Raw genomic sequence first — 22,016 nt, forward strand, 5'->3', positions numbered from 1 at the left:
ACATTCCATACAAAACATTCTTTTGGACAACCAAGGCCTCACACATTCTCACCACCGGAGATGTTTCGCCATTTCCCCTTCTTTTTGCATCTTTATATGTGTCCCTTTATCGGAAGGTAGAACGAAGAACCACTCTTACCTGTGAAGGCTCGGTGTCGCTTCAGTGTTCATCTTGTTCATCCTCATGGAACTAATCCTTGATTCAATGAAAATATTGATATTCTGGGAGCAGTGGCTGGCTTTGATATTTTAGGACATCGTCCCTTCCTCCTTCTCTTTCCTGTAATTGGATCGCTATGGTCGAGTTGAGGAAACCAACGTCATCCTTGAAGACATCTGAAACCCCTTTCCTACAAATCATTGGAGTTATCTGGGCAGGAATTTGGATTTTGTTCAGGGTTCTAACCATAATCGATGGCCTGTTCTTTGGAAAGGACACCTTGGGATTTCAAATGTCCACCAGAAACGAATGCTAGCAGACGAAGCACCCAGGTGAACGTGCCCTGCCAAGAAGCTCCTGGTAGCCAAGGGAAGGTAATGTTGAAGGAAGGTGCTCAACCTGTGCTTTCAATCCTTCTGATGAATGTGGCAGGGATAGAGCACAAAGGTCTTTTCCTTTTTGAGAATAACATGACATCTCTAACATTAAAAGGTGCGGTTAGGATTACTTGAGAATAACATGACATCTCTAACATTACAAGGTGCGGTTGAAGGAGCAGCGCTCCTGCTTGAGACGGACGAAGTGACGGACAAGACACAAACTCGTCCGAGAAGATGTTTATTGTATAATCATCTCGGGAACTCTGCAAGCCCGTTTATCGGGTTCGCATATATATATCCAAACCAAAAAGCATACATCAGAACCAAAGCCCTGCCTCTCAGGCGAGGCACGCTTTGGTGGTCATGTGACCAACAGGTGCAAAGGATTATAACCTCCGCGCCGCGGTTTGGCCGCCGGTTACGTCACCGGCTTGGGCCAGGAGATTCTGTTGCTGGTCTCGAGCTTTGGGGGACCCATCGGTCGCTACACACGCCCCCCCAGAATCGACTTGGTCCAGGAAGGTCAACCTGAGGGGGGTCTGGATGACCCGACCGAAACGACCCCTGGCTGGTCGCGGGGGGGGGGGGGGGGGGGTCCGGTGTGGTGGCGGGTGGCCGGACGGGGCGTGCAGTGGACGGGGGGCGGCCGCGCCGCGGTGGGAGAGCCAGCCGTGGCGGCTGGCCGACGTCCATGTGGGCCGGCTTGAGGCGGTCCACCGAAATCCAGTCCGCCCGGCCGCCGATGCTGACGACGAAGGACTTGTTGTCCCGTCGTAGGACCCGGAAGGGTCCGTCGTATGGTGGCCGGAGCGGCCCCCGGTGCGCGTCGTGGCGCACAAAGACGTACTCCGCCGTGCGGAGTGCTGGGGGGACATAGGATTGGGGGTCGCCGTGGCGGGACGTGGGCACCGGGGCGAAACGTTGGGCGGCCTCCTGGAAGTCCATGCGCTGGCGCGCGGCGGACCAGGGGCTGGTGGCGTCGGGCACGAACTCGCCCGTGATGCGGAGGGCCTGGCCGTACACCAGCTCGGCGGTGGACGCCTGGAGGTCCTCCTTTGGAGCCGTGCGGAGGCCCAAAAGGACCCACGGGAGCCGGTCGGCCCAGCCGTCGTCCTGCAGGCCGGCCATGAGTGCGGCCTTCATGGAGCAGTGGAACCGCTCGCACAACCCGTTGGCCTGGGGGTGGTAGGCCGTGGTGCGGTGCAGGGTAACGCCCAACGTGCGGGCAACCGTGCCCCACAGTTCGGACGTGAACTGTGGGCCGCGGTCCGACGAGATGTCTGCCGGTGCGCCGAAACGCGCGACCCAGGTGGCGATGAACGCCTGGGCCACGTCGGCGGTGGTGGTGGAGGCGAGGGGCACGGCCTCCGGCCACCTGGTGGTCCTGTCCACCATGGTAAGCAGGTGGGTGAACCCCTGCGATGGGGGCAGGGGACCCACCAGGTCCACGTGGACGTGGTCGAAACGTCGCTCGGGCATGGTGAAAGGAGCCAGCGGAGCCTGGGTGTGACGGTGGACCTTGGCCCGCTGGCAGGGTGTGCAGGCGTTGGCCCAGTCGCGGACATCCCGTCGCAACCCGTGCCAGACGAAACGTGCCGACACCAGCCTCTGGGACGCCTTCCGGCCCGGGTGAGAGAGGCCGTGGAGCGAAGCAAAAATGCGACGCCGCCAGGTGACCGGCACAACGGGGCGAGGTCGGCCTTGGGAGACGTCACAAAGCAGGACCGTGTCCGAGAAGGGGACGTCAGCCAAGCGGAGGCCCGTGTCCGCCACCCGGAGCGCCTGCACCGTGCCGTCGGTGGCCTGGTCCGTCGCCATCAGGGCGAAATCGACGCCGAGGTGGACGGCGTTGGCGCCGGCTCAAGAAAGGCAGTCGGCCATGGCGTTGTCCTTTCCGGCGACGTGCCGGATGTCCGTGGTGTATTCCGACACGGCGGAGAGGTGGCGCTGCTGGCGGGCCGACCACGGCTCCGTGACCTTGGCCATGGCGAAAATCAATGACTTGTGGTCGACAAAGGCCGTGAACGGGCAGCCCTCCAGGAGGTGGCGAAAATGGCGGACGGCCAGGTACAGCCCGAGGAGCTCGCGGTCGAAAGTGCTGTACTTCAACTCGTTGGGCAGGAGTTGCCGGCTGAAGAACGCGAGTGGCTGCCAGGCCCCGTTTGCCCATTGCTCATGAACCGCGCCCACGGCGTAGTCGGAGGCGTCCGTGGTGAGGGCGATGGGAGCATGGGGTACCGGTGGGCCAGCAGCGTGGCGTTGGCGAGGGCCCGTTTCGCGCCGGTGAAAGCAGCGTCCATGTCCGTGGACCAGACGACGTCGCGCTTCGCCGGCTGGCCGCGGAGGGCGGTGTACAAGGGCCGCATGAGTTGCGCAGCTCAGGGCACGAAGCGGTGGTAAAAGTTCACCATCCCGAGGAACTCCTGCAGCGCCTTGACGGAGCGGGGGCGCGAGAAAGCGGTGATGGCCTCGACTTTGGCCGGTAGCGGTACGGCGCCGTTCCGGGTGATGTGGTGGCCCAAAACGTCGATCGTCGCCGCACCAAAGTGACATTTGGCCGGGTTGACGATTAAGCCGTGCTCGCTGAGGCAGCCGAACAGCGTCCGGAGGTGGAGGAGGTGCTCGGCTCTGGACGTGCTGGCGACGAGGATGTCGTCCAGGTAGGTAAAGAGGAACGGCAAGTCGCGCAGCATGCCGTCCATCAGGCGCTGGAACGCCTGTGCCGCGTTTTTGAGGCCGAAGGGCATCCGGAGGAATTTGAAGAGGCCGAAAGGTGTAATAACGGCCGTCTTCGGGATGTCGGCCGGGCGGACGGGCACCTGGTGGTACCCCCGAATCAGGTCCACTTTTGAAAAAATTGTCCGCCCCACCAACCGGGCGGAAAAATCCTGGATGTGCGGGACGGGGTACCTGTTGGGGGTAGTGGCGTCGTTGAGGCGGCGGTAGTCGCCGCATGGCCGCTATCCGCCCCCCGGCTTCGGGATGATGTGCAGCGGCGAGGCCCAGGCGCTGTCGGAGCGCCGCACGATGCCGAGGCGCTCCAGCGCGGCGAACTCGGCCTTGGCGAGTTTGGCTGGGTCGAGACGGCGAGATCGGGCGTACACCGGCGGGCCAGTAGTGGGAATGTGATGCTCGATGCCGTGACGCACCGCGACGGCCGAAAACGTCGGTCGTGTGAGGGCCGGGAACTCCGCGAGGAGACGCGCGAAGTCGTCTGCCAACGGGAGGACGCAGGAAAGCTCGGTGGGCACGGAACGGCTCAAGGCGCACGCCAGTGAGCTGAAAGTTTCGGCGTTGATGAGACGCCGACGTTTAACGTCGACCAGCAGCCCATGGGCGCAAAGGAAATCGGCCCCGAGCAAAGCCATGGGGACGTCCGCCGTCACGAACTCCCAGCGAAAGAGCTGGCTGCCGAAGCGGAGGGCGACGGTGCATGGGCCGAAGGTGCGGATGGCGGAGCCGTTGGCCGCGATTAAGGAGGGGCCGCAATTGGCGGCCCGCCTGTCCTCCGCCGAAGCGCGAATGACGCTCAGCTGAGCGCCGGTGTCACAGAGAAAACGCCGCCCCGACGCTTGGTCCGCGCTGAATAGCAGGTTTCCGGAACGGCCGGCGCTCATGGCTGGTAGTGAGCGCCGGCCCGACCGTTTCCGGACTTGCCGAACGTGCACGGGGGTCGACATGATCGGGCCTGCCGCCCGAACCTGGCGTGGAAATAACACCAGGCCGGGTCTGGCGGGGGCTCCGGTCGACGCGGCGTCGCCGCTGCCAGTCGCGCCGGCCCGGCGGCCTCCAGGAAGGAAGCTGCGACGCGGGCGTCGGGCGGGTGGGCGTGAAACCGCGCCGCGGGCGCCGACTGGGCGGCGGGCGGGTTCCCGGCAGCCACCCCGACGAGCTGGCTCGCCGCTCCGATGAGCTGGCTTGCCGAATCGATCTTGTCGGCCTCCCTGGCGAGGTCGCGGGGGTTCGTGATGGTCGTGCTTGCCAGGGCGACCCGGACCTAGGCCGGGAGCTGGCGGAGAAAAAGCTCTTGGAAAAGGAAATCCGAGGGATGCTCGCCGAGCAACGCGAGCATGTAGTCCATACGTTCGGACGGGCGCGTATCGCCGAGCTCAGGAAGGTCGAGCAGGCGTCGTGCGCGTTCAGCCGAGGAGAGGGCGAAAGCGCCCAGAAGAAGTGCCTTGATGGCGTCGTACTTGCCATCAGCGGGCGGGCTCTGGAGGAGGCTCAGGCAGCGGGCGGCGGTCACGGAGCCGAGCGCGGCGACCACGTAATGGTATTTCGTGGTGTCCTCCGTAATGCCACGCAGGGCCAACTGGGAGTCCGCCTGAGCGAACCAGACGGCGGCATGTGCTTCCCAGAAAGTGGGCAGTTTGAGGGACACTGCCGTGTCCGTCGCATGTCGTAAACTCGGGGTCACCAGTGAAGGAGCAGCGCTCCTGCTTGAGACAGACGAAGTGACAGACAAGACACAAACTCGTCCGAGAAGATGTTTATTGTATAATCATCTCGGGAACTCTGCAAGCCCGTTTATCGGGTTCGCATATATATACTATATCCAAACCAAAAAGCATACATCAGAACCAAAGCCCCGCCTCTCAGGCGAGGCACGCTTTGGTGGTCATGTGACCGACAGATGCAAAGGATTATAACCTCGGCGCCGCGGTTTGGCCAGGAGATTCTGTTGCTGGTCTCGAGCTTTGGGGGACCCATGGGTCGCTACACGGTTAGGATTACTTGAGAATAACATGACATCTCTAACATTAAAAGGTGCGGTTAGGATTACTTGAGAATAACATGACATCTCTAACATTAAAAGGTGCGGTTTAGGATTACTTGAGAATAACATGACATCTCTAACATTAAAAGGTGCGGTTTAGGATTACTTGCTCCAGGCTGCAAGGAAGGAATTTTGTTTGATTTGGAAAATCCAGGTGGATTAACACACAGGTAGGTAGTGATTTTGGAAAACCCAGGTGAAAACACGACCAACCTAACTAGCTAGCCACGTGGTGGTGCTCGAAACACGACCAACCTAACTAGCTAGCCATGTGGTGGTGCTCTAAACACAACCAATCTAGTTAGCTAGCCATGTGGTGGTGCTCGAAACACAACCAATCTAGTTAGCTAGCCATGTGGTGGTGTGCTAAACACAACCAATCGAGTTAGCTAGCCATGTGGTGGTGCTCTAAACACAACCAATCTCGTTAGCTAGCCATGTGGTGGTGCTCTAAACACAACCAATCTTGTTAGCGAGCCATGTGGTGGTGCTCTAAACACAACCAATCTAGTTAGCTAGCCATGTGGTGGTGCTCTAAACACAACCAATCTAGTTAGCTAGCCATGTGGTGGTGCTCGAAACACGACCAACCTAACTAGCTAGCCATGTGGTGGTGCTCTAAACACAACCAATCTAGTTAGCTAGCCATGTGGTGGTGCTCTAAACACAACCAATCTAGTTAGCTAGCCATGTGGTGGTGCTCTAAACACAACCAATCTAGTTAGCTAGCCATGGGGTGGTGCTCTAAACACAACCAATCTAGTTAGCTAGCCATGTGGTGGTGCTCGAAACACAACCAATCTAGTTAGCTAGCCATGTGGTGGTGCTCTAAACACAACCAATCTAGTTAGCTAGCCATGTGGTGGTGCTCGAAACACGACCAACCTAACTAGCTAGCCATGTGGTGGTGCTCTAAACACAACCAATCTAGTTAGCTAGCCATGTGGTGGTGCTCTAAACACAACCAATCTAGCTAGCTAGCCATGTGGTGGTGCTCTAAACACAACCAATCTAGCTAGCTAGCCATGTGGTGGTGCTCTAAACACAACCAATCTAACTAGCTAGCCATGTGGTGGTGCTCTAAACACAACCAATCTAGCTAGGTAGCCATGTGGTGGTGCTCTAAACACAACCAATCTAGCTAGCTAGCCATGTGGTGGTGCTCTAAACACAACCAATCTAGTTAGCTAGCCATGTGGTGGTGCTCTAAACACAACCAACCTAACTAGCTAGCCATGTGGTGGTGCTCTAAACATGACCAATCTAGTTAGCTAGCCATGTGGTGGTGCTCTAAACACAACCAATCTAGCTAGCTAGCCATGTGGTGGTGCTCTAAACACAACCAATCTAGTTAGCTAGCCATGTGGTGGTGCTCTAAACACAACCAACCTAACTAGCTAGCCATGTGGTGGTGCTCTAAACACGACCAATCTAGTTAGCTAGCCATGTGGTGGTGCTCTAAACACAACCAATCTAGCTAGCTAGCCATGTGGTGGTGCTCTAAACACAACCAATCTAGTTAGCTAGCCATGTGGTGGTGCTCTAAACATAACCAACCTAACTAGCTAGCCATGTGGTGGTGCTCTAAACACAATCAATCTAGTTAGCAAGCCATGTGGTGGTGCTCTAAACACAACCAATCTAGTTAGCTAGCCATGTGGTGGTGCTCTAAACACGACCAACCTAACTAGCTAGCCATGAGGTGGTGCTCTAAACACAACCAATCTAGTTAGCTAGCCATGTGGTGGTGCTCTAAACACAACCAACCTAACTAGCTAGCCATGTGGTGGTGCTCTAAACACGACCAATCTAGTTAGCTAGCCATGTGGTGGTGCTCTAAACACAACCAATCTAGCTAGCTAGCCATGTGGTGGTGCTCTAAACACAACCAATCTAGCTAGCTAGCCATGTGGTGGTGCTCTAAACACAACCAATCTAACTAGCTAGCCATGTGGTGGTGCTCTAAACACAACCAATCTAGCTAGGTAGCCATGTGGTGGTGCTCTAAACACAACCAATCTAGCTAGCTAGCCATGTGGTGGTGCTCTAAACACAACCAATCTAGTTAGCTAGCCATGTGGTGGTGCTCTAAACACAACCAACCTAACTAGCTAGCCATGTGGTGGTGCTCTAAACACAATCAATCTAGTTAGCAAGCCATGTGGTGGTGCTCTAAACACAACCAATCTAGTTAGCTAGCCATGTGGTGGTGCTCTAAACACGACCAACCTAACTAGCTAGCCATGAGGTGGTGCTCTAAACACAACCAATCTAGTTAGCTAGCCATGTGGTGGTGCTCTAAACACAACCAATCTAGTTAGCTAGCCATGTGGTGGTGCTCTAAACACGACCAACCTAACTAGCTAGCCATGAGGTGGTGCTCTAAACACAACCAATCTAGTTAGCTAGCCATGTGGTGGTGCTCTAAACACAACCAATCTAGTTAGCTAACCATGTGGTGGTGCTCTAAACACAACCAATCTAGTTAGCTAGCCATGTGGTGGTGCTCTAAACACGACCAACCTAACTAGCTAGCCATGTGGTGGTGCTCGAAACACGACCAACCTAACTAGCTAGCCATGTGGTGGTGCTCGAAACACGACCAACCTAACTAGCTAGCCATGTGGTGGTGCTCGAAACACGACCAACCTAACTAGCTAGCCATGTGGTGGTGCTCTAAACACAACCAATCTAGTTAGCTAGCCATGTGGTGGTGCTCAAAACACGACCAATCTAGTTAGCTAGCCATGTGGTGGTGCTCTAAACACAACCAATCTAGCTAGCTAGCCATGTGGTGGTGCTCTAAACACAACCAATCTAGTTAGCTAGCCATGTGGTGGTGCTCTAAACACAACCAACCTAACTAGCTAGCCATGTGGTAGTGCTCGAAACACAACCAATCTAGCTAGCTAGCCATGTGGTGGTGCTCTAAACATGACCAATCTAGTTAGCTAGCCATGTGGTGGTGCTCTAAACACAACCAATCTAGCTAGCTAGCCATGTGGTGGTGCTCTAAACACAACCAATCTAGTTAGCTAGCCATGTGGTGGTGCTCTAAACACAACCAACCTAACTAGCTAGCCATGTGGTGGTGCTCTAAACACGACCAATCTAGTTAGCTAGCCATGTGGTGGTGCTCTAAACACAACCAATCTAGCTAGCTAGCCATGTGGTGGTGCTCTAAACACAACCAATCTAGTTAGCTAGCCATGTGGTGGTGCTCTAAACACAACCAACCTAACTAGCTAGCCATGTGGTGGTGCTCTAAACACGACCAATCTAGTTAGCTAGCCATGTGGTGGTGCTCTAAACACGACCAACCTAACTAGCTAGCCATGTGGTGGTGCTCTAAACACAATCAATCTAGTTAGCAAGCCATGTGGTGGTGCTCTAAACACAACCAATCTAGTTAGCTAGCCATGTGGTGGTGCTCTAAACACGACCAACCTAACTAGCTAGCCATGAGGTGGTGCTCTAAACACAACCAATCTAGTTAGCTAGCCATGTGGTGGTGCTCTAAACACAACCAATCTAGTTAGCTAGCCATGTGGTGGTGCTCTAAACACAACCAATCTAGCTAGCTAGCCATGTGGTGGTGCTCTAAACACAACCAATCTAGCTAGCTAGCCATGTGGTGGTGCTCTAAACAGAACCAATCTAGCTAGCTAGCCATGTGGTGGTGCTCTAAACACAACCAATCTAGCTAGCTAGCCATGTGGTGGTGCTCTAAACACAACCAACCTAACTAGCTAGCCATGTGGTAGTGCTCGAAACACGACCAATCTAGTTAGCTACCCATGTGGTGGTGCTCTAAACACAACCAATCTAGTTAGCTAGCCATGTGGTGGTGCTCTAAACACGACCAATCTAGTTAGCTAGCCATGTGGTGGTGCTCTAAACACGACCAACCTAACTAGCTAGCCATGTGGTGGTGCTCTAAACACGACCAATCTAGTTAGCTAGCCATGTGGTGGTGCTCTAAACACAACCAATCTAGTTAGCTAGCCATGTGGTGGTGCTCTAAACACGACCAACCTAACTAGCTAGCCATGTGGTGGTGCTCTAAACACGACCAATCTAGATAGCTAGCCATGTGGTGGTGCTCTAAACACAACCAATCTAGATAGCTAGCCATGTGGTGGTGCTCTAAACACGACCAACCTAACTAGCTAGCCATGTGGTGGTGCTCTAAACACAACCAATCTAGTTAGCTAGCCATGTGGTGGTGCTCTAAACACAACCAACCTAACTAGCTAGCCATGTGGTAGTGCTCGAAACACGACCAACCTAACTAGCTAGCCATGTGGTGGTGCTCTAAACACAATCAATCTAGTTAGCTAGCCATGTGGTGGTGCTCTAAACACGACCAACCTAACTAGCTAGCCATGTGGTGGTGCTCTAAACACGACCAATCTAGATAGCTAGCCATGTGGTGGTGCTCTAAACACAACCAACCTAACTAGCTAGCCATGTGGTAGTGCTCGAAACACGACCAATCTAGATAGCTAGCCATGTGGTGGTGCTCTAAACACAACCAATCTAGATAGCTAGCCATGTGGTGGTGCTCTAAACACGACCAACCTAACTAGCTAGCCATGTGGTGGTGCTCTAAACACAACCAATCTAGTTAGCTAGCCATGTGGTGGTGCTCTAAACACAACCAACCTAACTAGCTAGCCATGTGGTAGTGCTCGAAACACGACCAACCTAACTAGCTAGCCATGAGGTGGTGCTCTAGACACAACCAATCTAGTTAGCTAGCCATGTGGTGGTGCTCTAAACACAACCAATCTAGATAGCTAGCCATGTGGTGGTGCTCAAAACACGACCAACCTAACTAGCTAGTCATGTGGTGGTGCTCAAAACACGACAAACCTAACTAGCTAGTCATGTGGTGGTGCTCAAAACACGACCAACCTAACTAGCTAGCCATGTGGTGGTGCTCGAAACACGACCAACCTAACTAGCTAGCCATGTGGTGGTGCTCGAAACACGACGAAGCTAACTAGCTAGTCATGTGGTGGTGCTCGAAACACGACCAACCTAACTAGCTAGCCATGTGGTGGTGCTCGAAACACGACCAACCTAACTAGCTAGCCATGTGGTGGTGCGGTCACTGATCGACACATAATACCCCATTATGTGAAAGTGGATTTCTGTTCTTTAGAATTTTTTACAAAATAATTAAAAATTAAATACAGAAATGTGCAAGTCATGTACCTGGACAAAGAGGTTCATGTGGAGGGAGAGAGAGATTTCTGGTGGGATGACATGTGAGGAGGAAGCGGCATGAGTTAAGGATCCACTACTAGTCAGGGCCCTCCAGGATATTTTGGGGCCGTTTGGTTCAAATTCTTCCAAAAGCACCAAATTTGGCCCAGATGTTGCCCATGCCATACTCTTTCGATTTTTGACGCCCCCCCCCCCCCGGGGGCCCCATATTGGCGAAATACGAAATGGCCGCCACCCGGATTAGAGGAAAATCAGTTAAATAACCAAAAGGGTTGGAATCATGTATGATACCACTTTTCAGGGGTTTTCGAGGTCGAGGAATCCAATTATGATGTTATTTTGATGATTCGAGGTCAAGGTCAACCCTCAAGGTCATCTTAAAGGTCATTTTTGAGTCAAACATGTCGGTTTTTGAGTTTTTTGGCAAGATTTACGCGAGGTTCACCATTTTATGTTTCTGGGTTGGGTAATCGAACTCTGACCTTATTTTTGACAATTAGAGGAAATATTTACCTGTCTATTTCCTAATTTTCAGGCATATGCAGTTCATCAGTCTAATTACAAAGGTACGGATTTTGATGTTTTATGAACTGTATGCCATATCCTTGTGTTTAATTTTTGTGCGATCATGATCCGGGTTCATGTATACATGATTGTATACATGTCATAAATATGACGTCATAGGTCATGTGACCTGGCGGCCATATTGGATTTTATGAAAACCTTAAAAATGGATCCCTGCCTTCATTTTTCGATCGATTCATTTTGAACTTTGACCACTTATAGTACGCCATGTGATTGGATGCATATCCTAATTATGACGTCATAGGTCAGGTGACATGGCGGGATGGACCGGTATGGTCCCCGGATCATACCGCCCTTGGCGCCCGTCAAAAATCGAAAGAGTATGGCATGGGCAACATCTGCGCCAAATTTGATGCTTTTGGAAGACTTTGAACCAAAATATCCCTAAGGGCCCTGACTATACATCTCTCTCTCTCTTTCGCCTCTCTTTCATCTCACATGCACATCTGGATTTGGGAAGTTTCTCCCATTCTTCCTGCAGATTTGCTCAAGCTCTGTCAAGTTGGATGTGGAGCGCCGGTGAACATCAATCTTCAAGTATTTCCACAGATTCTTAATGGGATTAAAGTCTGCGTTTTGGCTGGGCCACTCAAGGATTTTCACATTCTTGTTCTGAAGCCATTCCAGTGTTGATTTGGCTGTATGTTTGAGGTCATTGTCCTGTTGGAACATAAATCTTCCCCGCAGTCTCAAGGTGTTTTGCACTCGAGCAGGTTCTCCTCAAGGATTCACCTGTATTTGGCTCCATTCATTGTTCCTCTATCCTTAAAAGTCTTACAGTCACTGCCACTGAAAAGCATCCCCATAGCATGATGCTGCCACCACAATGCTTCATGGTAGGGATGGTGTTAGATGGGTGATGAGCTGTGTTCGGTTTCCACCAGATGTAGCAATTTGCATTCAGGCCAAAGATTTCAGCTTTGGTGTCATCAGACCACAAAATATTTAGCCTCATGCTCTCAGTCTTCCACGTGCCTTTTTGCAAACTCCAGGTGTGCTGTCATAAGCCTTTTCTCAGGAGTGGCTTCCGTCTGGCCACTCTCCCATAAAGCCTAGATTTGTGAAGTGCTGCAGAGATTGCTGTCCTTCTGGCAGGTTCTCTCCTCTCAGACAAGGAACTCTGTAGTTCTGTCAGAGTGGTCATTGGGTTCTTGGTCACCTCCCTGACCAATACCCTTCTTGCCCGGTTGCTCAGTTTGGTCGGACGGCCAGCTCTAGGAACAGTCTGGGTTGTTCCATATTCTTTGCATTTCCTAATAATGGAGTTCCCTGTGCTCTTGGGAACTTTCAACACTCCAGAAATTATTTTATACACTTCCCCAGATCTATGCCTCCTCACAATTCTATCTCGGAGTTCTACGGACAGTTCCTTGGACTTCCTGGTAGAGTTTCTGCTCTGACATGCACTGTCAATGTGGGACCTTATATAGAAAGGTGTGTTTCTTTCTAAATCATGTTCAGTCAATTGAATTTGCCACAGGTTGACTCTAATGAAGTTGGAGAGACATATAAAGGATGATCAAAGGAAATTGGATGCACCTGAGCTCAATTTGGAGTGTCATAGCAAAGGGGTTCAAGACATTTCAGCTTTTCATTTTTAATTATTTGTAAAAATTTCTATAAAAAAAACTCCCCCTTGACATTATGGGATATTATGTGTAGACCAGTGACAAAAAAATCTTAATTTAATCCATTTTATATTCACCCTGTAACAACAAAATGTGAAAAAGTCAAGGGGTGTGAATACTTTCTGAAGGCCCTGTACCTGCCAAGACTCGGTGAATGTACCACAGTGTAAACCAATACTTTTTATACCAATGGATGACAATCACGCACAGATTAGCTCCACTCCGAGTGGATCGATGATCGCTTGAGGTACTTACTGTACCTGGGTAAAGGCAACGAAGGGACGACACGGTTTGAATCCAAAATACCGTTTGGTTATGGGGTAGAGTGGAGGTGGGGAGGGAAACGAAGGAAGGACTTTGAGGTCATCCCTGTGGAGGGAAATGTCACACACACTATAACCTCCATTTGGGGTCGTGGTCCAAAGACGCCATTGTTTGTGTAATGTCCCCTCACCTGCCTGGCCTTGGCGGGAGCTACAGCTCGTGGTCACGTGTTTGGATTTTAAATCAACCCCTGCGGCGCAGCCTGGACATTAAAATCGGGTCCAAAACCGCAGAAGAAGCCGAGAAACAACAACTTATGTAAATGTATAAACCATGTTGCTCACCTGTTCCTCCGTTCCCCAAGTTGATTCTCCAACTTCTCCGTCATGGTTAAAGAGGTGAAAAGAGGTGCAAAAGAGGGGAGGGCAAAGAGAGGGGTGTGAGCGTCTATGGGGATTACGGGGTAATTAAATAATGAGTCGTGTGTGGACTGTGGAGTGTGAAATACGAGGGTTAGTGGATCAAAGAAGAGGAGCCCGAGGGGATGGCCTAAATGGGGCGTGGTTTGTAGGGGAGGAGCCAGAGGAGATGAGCTAAATAGGGCGTGGTTTGTAGGGGAGGAGCCAGAGGGGGTGGAGCCCGAGGGGATGTCCCGTTATCTGCCTTGGGGAGGAGGGGATTACGAGGATCCCAGTGAAACACAAAAGTGTTAAGCAGGTGATGAAGACACATAATAAACAGCAGTCATCAGGTATTTTAATTAAGTTCGTTATTTCATAAATCTCCAGGTAATTCCCAGTTACAATCACCCATAGTATCAGCTCAAATGATATGGGACAGCTTTATATGGCACAAGGACAAGGACCAGGTGCACGGCCAAACACAATGGTTTGTAGGTATATCGGTATAAGGTTTACCTATTATATAGACACTGTTCGTATGTACCATACATGATGTACAGAACAATTGTAAGGATATAAATGTGAGTGTTTTTAAAGGTGAAGTTGGTTAATTATTTTGGATGTTAACACGTCACGTGATCAGGTACGAGTCGTGTGCACCTTGTGTGTCCAATAATGACCCAACGATGTCCGTTATCATAAAAAAAACAATGTGCCGAAAACTATGGGATGAACAATGACAAAGGCAATGTGAACAATAGCATTGTGTGATGTGACGAGCACACATTGTGACGTCTACACATTGTGACGTCTACACATTGTTGTGCATCGTGTGCATGTAGCAGCTTGTACAGTGATAACTGATGGATGAATAAGTGAGTGATGGGGGGCAGGGGGGGCAGAGGGGGTTGAGGAGAAAACTGGGGGGGAGGGGGGGAGGAGTGGAGGGGTGTGAGGGAGGGAGGGACGCACATGGACAGTATAGACAGGGAGACACGGTGGGGGCGGACAGACACGGACAAACCTTGTATTTCCTTTGCGCCAATGCAGCCCATTGTCCGAGGGCGGGGAGAGAGAGGGACGTGATTTGAGGGGAGGGAGGAGTGGGAGGGCTTCTCTCTCTTTCGCCGGACACGAACTCCCCTTGGTGTAATAGTGCGATAAAGGAGATCGACGTGCGGGGAGACACGCGGATGGAGAAGGAGAGAGAGGTTCATATAGAGGGAGGAGAGAGAGAGAGAGAGAGAGACAGAGAGAGATTTATGGTGGGATGAGACGTGAGGAGGGAGCGGGATGAGGAAAGGATCCGCTCCGTCTCTCTCTCCTTTTTTTTCTCTCTCTCTCTCTTTCTCTCCCTTTTGCTTTCCCTCTTCCTCTCTCTCTCTTTTTTCTCTCTCTCTCTCCCTCTCTCTTCCTCTTGCTTTCCCTCTTCCTCGCTCACTCTCCCCTCTCCCTCCCTCTCGCTCCTCTCCCTCTCTCCTCCCCCCATCCCTCTCTCCCCTCTTTCTCCCCTCCCCCTGCCTCTGCCTCTCTCCCCTCTCTTCCTGTCTCCGTCTCTCTCCCCACTCCCCCCCCCCCCTTCATCTCCCCTCCCTCTCCCCACTCCCACTCTTTCTACCTGAGCTGCGGTTCGAGCTCCTCTACTGCCAGGATAAAATTGACTTTTATACTATTGTTTATTATACTGTTATCACTGATAACGGGGTTAATGATACATTTTATAATCCCAAGTATACAGGTGTTTAACTGTTTATACACCTGCCGTATCACTGAGCTGATCATTTAATGACAAAACGAAGAACGATTCAAAATTCATGTTAGAGGCCTCATTGGTAGAAATGGGGGTGATTTGGGGTTTGAAGGTTGAGAATTTTAGCGCTGAAGGTGTGGTCGGAAGAGAGAGAGGGGGGGGGGGGGTCGGGAGGGGGTTGAAAGTGGGGGTGTGGTGGTGAGGTTTGCTGTTGGTGGTTTAACATAGGGTTAGGGTTGTAGGTGGGAGAGGGTGAGGTTGTGGGGTGGAGTTGGAGGTTCAAGGTGGGTGGTGGGGGTTGGGAGATTTAATATGAGGAGTGGGAGTGCGATAAGAGGTGGAGGGGAGAGGGGGGAGTGCGTTATTGGGATGAAGGTTGAATGGGGTAGGTGAGGTTAGGGTTAGAGGGATTGAGGGGTGGGTTGGGTTTGGCGATTGAAGGTGTGGTGTTGTCACGTGGGGTGTGTAAAGGTGGGTGTAGGGAGGGCTGGGAGTTTAAGGGTTGGGCAGAGGGGATAGTGTGGATTGCACGATTCCGGGCTCACTGTGGTCTGTTCAAGAGCCGACAGCGCACAGATTGGTTTGTCCCATCCACATACTGAGATTGCCCTGAGCGATACCGTGCCAATATGAGGCTTTCATGGGGGGTTAATGCAAATTTGATTGGTCGACATGATGTAAAATGTTGTAATATTTTGCCCAAGTATTGTTAAACGGAATGTTTTTGAAAGTGCTAAAAAAACGACTTGTGTTCCAGTGCTCAAGTGTTTCATTCAATTGGAATAAAAATTTAAAAGGTGGAGGAATTTTTTTTTTGGAAGTATACTGCCGTTGGTGCAGCGTCCATTACACCAGCTTATTTAACAAGTTACATTCGTTCTTCGTGCCTGTTGTTTGTGTCCTTTATGACGTCACTAAAAACAGCAAATTTCCTGTTTGGAATTATTTTGGTAAAAACAGCCAGGCAGACAGCCAGACAACCAGACAGAGTAAAAATGTTATCTCACTCCTGTCTGCGCAAGTGCGATAGGGACAAATTCAGAGCCAAAGTACGGGACAACAGCAGATTTGTCTTCCTGTTCATGTTCATATCAAAACATTCAATTTAAACTAAGTTGTTCCTCGATCATAAACTGACCTTTGAGGACAGACAGATAGTAACCCAATTGCTTAACCACACTTTTCGCTTCGCGCGCACGGTAACAATTAACAGTCATGAACCCTGTCAGGTGGCATCACAGAATGGTCACCAAGAGGGCCTCGTGACTCAATGTAATCGCCGCCTCAAGCACACCGTCTTCATCGGTCAATACGGAATTTCGAAATGACGTAATCCGTCCCAGAATGCTCATTGCACATGCGCAGAAACCCCAGGAACCTGCCGTGTTCAAGGCAAAATAAAGTATTTAAATGTGTATGAGATGAAGATTGTTACTTAAAACGGCTGACAAAGCTTCTGAAACAATCTGAAAATACTTGGAAAGGTACTTCCACCAGGGATACGGAAAGGGAAATACTTGGAAAGAAGAGAAAGGGCTGCTGTGTCTCTGCACAACAAAAGACTTGGAAAGCTTTCTCAGCTCACCGAATGGGCAAACTCCCGACCATGTGGGTTGGTGCAAGGCCCGGGCAGACGGTCGTGTGTTGCACAAACCTCTGGCGGATCGCTGTCAGTGTATGGACGGTGTATCTGGATTAGGTGCTCCTAAACACCGATGGGAAAGACACATGTCTGGGGCTTGTGAATGTACAGGGTAAGCTAAAAATAATGACAATTACTATTAATCATGCCGAAACCTGAGCTCAGCCAATGGGTGTCGCCTGCAGATACGGTGGGCCAATAAGAAGGCAAAACCCTACCCATGACGACTTCTCTCACTCTCTCTCGACTTCTTGACTTCTCTCAACAGCAATTGACAAGTCAGAATCGCAGCAACGACCCAGTGCTTGCCAGGACAGTAGGGGCGGAATGTCCGTAACACCCTCCCACGGCCTATAAAAACCCGAACTGGAGACCAGGACTAAGCTGACATGTCTGGGAGTCTACATGACCTAACTGGTAAATTTGTGAGGATGAGCTTGTGATCATAAAGCAGCAACGGGCTGGTAAAGGAGCGCGAGTGAGTGAGGGTTCCATGCAGGCGAGTGGACCCAACCAGCAGAGAATTCCCGGACGCGTTGGCCACAACTACACGATATCTGTCTCTTGCTATCTTTACTCTTCTTTCTTCTCAAGTATCACTGTTTTACCTGAAACAGTCTGAGCTTTGATGCTGAAATCGAATCAGTACATCTTTGCATTATAAGATACACTTATACCAATTTTTGTTAAAATCCCATCACTGGTTCACTCGTTAGCTCGGTAACAATTTTTTAAAATCTAATGGAACCTCTGACCTTTGACCTCTTGACCCCAAAATCTAATCGGTTCATCTTTACATCATCATACATGTACCTGTACCAAGTTTAACTGAGATACCTTCAGCTGTTTGTAAAGGGGAATGCGAACGCAATGTTTTTTTCTTCTGAAAAACCAATGAAAATCATTAATCACCGTCTAATTTGAAGGGAATTTTATTTTGAAAATTTCTTGCCAATCCAAAGGGTCCTTGAGTGTCGATTTTCGGTTTTACCAGTGACGTCACATCATGAACTCACATTGATCCAAATGGCGGTTTTACATAGAGAAACAGGGCATGTCGAGCTCGGATTCTGATACTGATTCCATCATCATTAGCAACTCCAAAGGTTCTCAGTATATTGAAACTGATCAGTGGGAATGTGAAGAAACTATTGGAGACAAAATTAGTGATGGAAACACTTTTGAAGGAATTGTCAATCAAAATCGTTTGGAACCTTGCGCGAGCGAATCAGATGATGACGGTATTAGTGAAGAGGAAGATGGCGGTTTTATGTTTGTAGTGCAGATGAAAACGCCGGTCAGTCGAATGTTCACTACAGATTGGTTGGTTTTGTTTTTCCGTTCAATTGACGATTTATCAAGGAATTTGTGTTAATTGATAAATCAGTTATATTAGTCCAGAAGAAATGTGGACATGATGCTGAACGGACTCAACACTTACACCGCCGATGGGGGATTGTGTAGGATGTGGACTGGTGGGTGGATATTGTGGGAGTAATGGTTGATTGTGAGTGGGTGGAGGAGTGGCGGGTGGTGTGTGGTGGTGTAAGAAAACTGCCTTATTCATCAGTGATATGCTGCGGCGTACTCTCGCGAGATCTCACGTGATGTCACAGGGGTTGGGGGGGGGGTGGTCATGGGTATTGTTAGATAGGGTGATGGCTGATTGTGGAGGAATTGTGTGTGTGGGGGGAGGGGGGGGGGGGGAATTTGAGTGGTTATAGGTACTAGGGCATGCCCGTACGTGGGTGCCCGTTCCTTGCCAAAAAAAAAAAAAAAACGCTACCCGTACGCTCTACCCCGCCCGTACGCCCGTACGCCCGTAAACAAAAAAAACAACGCTCTTCGCTTCCGCCCTTCGCTCTGACTGAATTGGGAGAAATAATGCGCATAAGAAATCGAGAAATTATTATTTTCTCCGGAAGAAATCGAATTACGAACCGTAATGGCGCACGCGCTCGGCTCGGCTCGCTCTCACAACCGCAACAACGCGTTCTGTGATTGGCTGCCGGAAGTGCAGTCTTCACTGTCCGGAAGGTCGCAAATCGCAGTTACGATGAATCGCAAATTAGTTTTAATTAGTTTTAAAACATAGTTTAACGGCAACATAGTTTTCCAACGTGAAATAAATGAATACGCTCTCAAATGTGCCGTCCGAGGCAGAGTCTGTTCGCCACGTTCGGCACACGTGATAGCTCGCTGCTCTCTGATTGGTTGAATCGTTTTTTGGACATAGCTCGGTAACTACTTCTCCGATTAATATGAAACCTTGAAAAGGCACATCCTCGGGTCCCCAGCAATATACCTGGCAAGTTTCAAGTATATCGGACCGGTAGTTGTCGAGAAACAGCGGTCACAGACAAACATACATACATACATACATACATACATACAAACATACAAACATACAAACATACACACAGAGATTACTGGAATTATAGATAGATTGTGGGGTTCATGGCTGATGGGGGACGGTGGGAGGGTGTGGGGCGGCCATGGGTATTGTGGTGGTCATGGCTGATGGGGGATTGTGGGGGGACGGTGGGAGGGTGTGGGGTGGTCGTGGGTATTGTTGCCTTGGGTTTTTGAGTTCTTCAGATGCGCAGGGCAAGGTGGTGGCGATGTTAGGCAGCGTATCTCGTGAGATCTAGCCAAGTGATTGGTCACCTGCAGACAAACACAGGTGTTCGAATCACCATTCAAATCGCAGGTGTTCATGTTCTGGTAGCTTGGTAGAGATGATCTTAGTTTCGTTTGTTGTTGTTTTTCAGTCGTTTCTTCAGCTTAATAGTGATGGATAACTACAAGATGTATCGCCATCTCTGTTGTTTCATAACAGTTCTCTGCAAAATGTTGTAAACACAAATGCAAACATCTTGTACTCGTAGGCCCAATCCACACGGGTATTTCAGACAAACCTCAGCCAATTTCTGGCAACCCTCAGATCTTTCGGCCATTGGTGTAGTTTGAGTATGATACCATCTCGGTTTGTATTACTACATCCAACAAAGGCCGCATCGACCCAACAAACCCCGAATATTTGTAGAAATTCGAAAATTATTCGCCGTTTGCGTTCAATCGTACCGTGATATAAACCCCTAAACGAGGCTGAAATGGCGGTCAGCTTCATGGCGTGACGTCACGGCTAATCGTGAGGAAGAAGAAGAAGAAGATTACATTTATTGCAAAATTACCCACTTAATAAGTCGTAAATCTGAAAAGACACCATATTTATTTTTTAGGTTATTAAGAAATAGATACATTAGCATTGAGGTGGTCTGAGCGTTTGGGCTACCCTTTAGGTTATCGCGGTAACGAAAAATTATCATAGACGTGTGGCGTACACGAAAGCCCACTGGCGTGATGACATCATTCCGCGCACCAAGTGGGCGGCGGCCACGCCCGAGGGGTAGGCGTGGCCTCAGGATATACACCGGGCGCGCAGCCCGGAGCGCGCCAGTGCTACAGTGACCTCTTTGGAATAAAGAACTATAAACTTACCGCGTTGTCCGCTTACTCCTTGGTAGCAAGTCATGCGCGTAGCACCGCGTGCTTCATTGGTGACCTCCGACATTCGAGTCAGCCGTCGCTGACTACCCGAAACCGCCGCAACAATGGCTACCAACGCGGTCTCCATCAAGCTCCCCGAATTCTGGGAGTCACAAGCCGAAGCTTGGTTCCTGCAGGCGGAAGCCCAGTTCCGACTTCGAGGCATCACAGTGGACGAGACCATGTACTGCCACGTGGTCGCCGCCCTCGGGCCCGGCACGGCCACCCGCGTCGTATCGGTCCTAAGGGATCCACCTGCCGACGGCAAGTACGAGGCGGTCAAGCGTCTCCTCCTCGCCACGTTCGGCCTTACGGTGGGACGCACGGGCCGATCACCTCTTGGACCTCCCCGAGATCGGGGACACGCGACCGTCGGTCCGTATGGACCATATGCTGGCGCTCATGGGCGACGAAACCCCGAACGTTCTATTCCGGGCGTTGTTTCGACGCCAGCTGCCAGCACGAGTCCACCTCGCTTTGGCTGGTTCCGCGTTAACGGAACCCCGTGCGCTCGTTGCTGAGGCCGACAAATACTACGCGGCTTTGGACGCGCAGGCGAGTCTTGGCGCGGTTGCCGCTCTCAAGGCTCCCGAGGCTTTCCCCGATGCACCGCACCTCGTGTCCGCCGTCACGCCCCGCCCACCACCACCGCCGCCGCCGCCGCAAAGAAAACCGCGGCCTCCGACGCCGCAGCTGCCCGCCTGGTGTTTCTTCCACGCCAAGTTCGGCCACGAGGCTCGGCAGTGTCGCCCGTCGTGCTCATTCGGCAGGTCGGGAAACGGGCGAGCCGGCGCTCGGTGGCAACGGTGAGCGTCGGCAATTCAAACAGCCTTTTGTACATAACGGACACCTTGTCCGGGCGCCGTTACCTGTGCGATACGGGAGCGCAGGTGAGTGTCGTTCCTGCCGGTATGTCCGACAAGCACACCGCGGGCCGAGGTCCCGCGCTACTTGCGGCCAATGGTACGTCTATACGCACGTACGGAAAACGCTGTCTCTCCCTGCGGTTCGGAGGTCAGGTTTTCCGTTGGTCGTTCGTTACGGCCGACGTGCCCATGGCACTGCTCGGCGCGGACTTCTTATGTGCTAATGGATTACTGGTCGATGTAAAGCGCAGAAGGCTTATCCAGGCTGAGACGTTCAGCTCGCTCGCGTGTGCGCTGTCCGCCTCGTTGAGCAGCTCACAGAGCGGCTCACTGAGCGACTCGCCGAGCGGCTTGCTGAGCGGTTCCGTTCCGGCCAGGTTCATCTGTACGCTTCCAGCAGCGGACGAATTCGCCTGCCTCCTCGCGGGTTTTCCGGCCCTCACGTGGCCCACCTTCTCGGCGGGGACCGTCAAGCACGGGGTGGAACATCACATCCCCACCGCCGGGCCACCGGTCTACGCCCGGGCACGCCGCCTCGAGCCGACGAAGCTCGCCGTAGCTAAAGCGGAATTCGCTACGCTGGAGCGGCTCGGCATCGTGCGGCGCTCCGAGAGCGTGTGGGCGTCCCCGCTCCACATCGTGCCCAAGCCCGGCGGGGAATGGCGACCGTGCGGGGACTACCGGCGCCTCAACGACGCCACCACCCCCGACCGCTACCCCGTCCCCCACATCCAGGACTTCTCCGCCCGGTTGGTGGGGATGTCCTTCTTTTCAAAGGTGGA

General features: G+C 51.6%; 1 protein-coding gene across 1 annotated transcript in view; it reads right to left on the reverse strand.

The window, feature by feature from the left end:
• LOC137417822 (uncharacterized) overlaps nucleotides 1-14,754 on the reverse strand; it is a 109,263-nt gene extending 94,509 nt beyond the window's left edge. Inside the window, exons 1-2 of the mRNA XM_068103738.2 lie at nucleotides 14,452-14,754; nucleotides 13,371-13,402 (exon numbers count right to left, since the gene is read on the reverse strand). Coding sequence (XP_067959839.1) covers nucleotides 13,371-13,402; nucleotides 14,452-14,644 — 225 coding nt within the window. The 5' untranslated portion in view covers nucleotides 14,645-14,754. The remainder of the gene's footprint in view (nucleotides 1-13,370; nucleotides 13,403-14,451) is intronic.
• Nucleotides 14,755-22,016: the final 7,262 nt, after the last annotated feature.

The sequence above is a fragment of the Myxine glutinosa genome, chromosome 2 (assembly GCF_964187855.1).
Source record: "Myxine glutinosa chromosome 2, kmMyxGlut1.1, whole genome shotgun sequence".
Taxonomy (NCBI): domain Eukaryota; kingdom Metazoa; phylum Chordata; class Myxini; order Myxiniformes; family Myxinidae; genus Myxine; species Myxine glutinosa.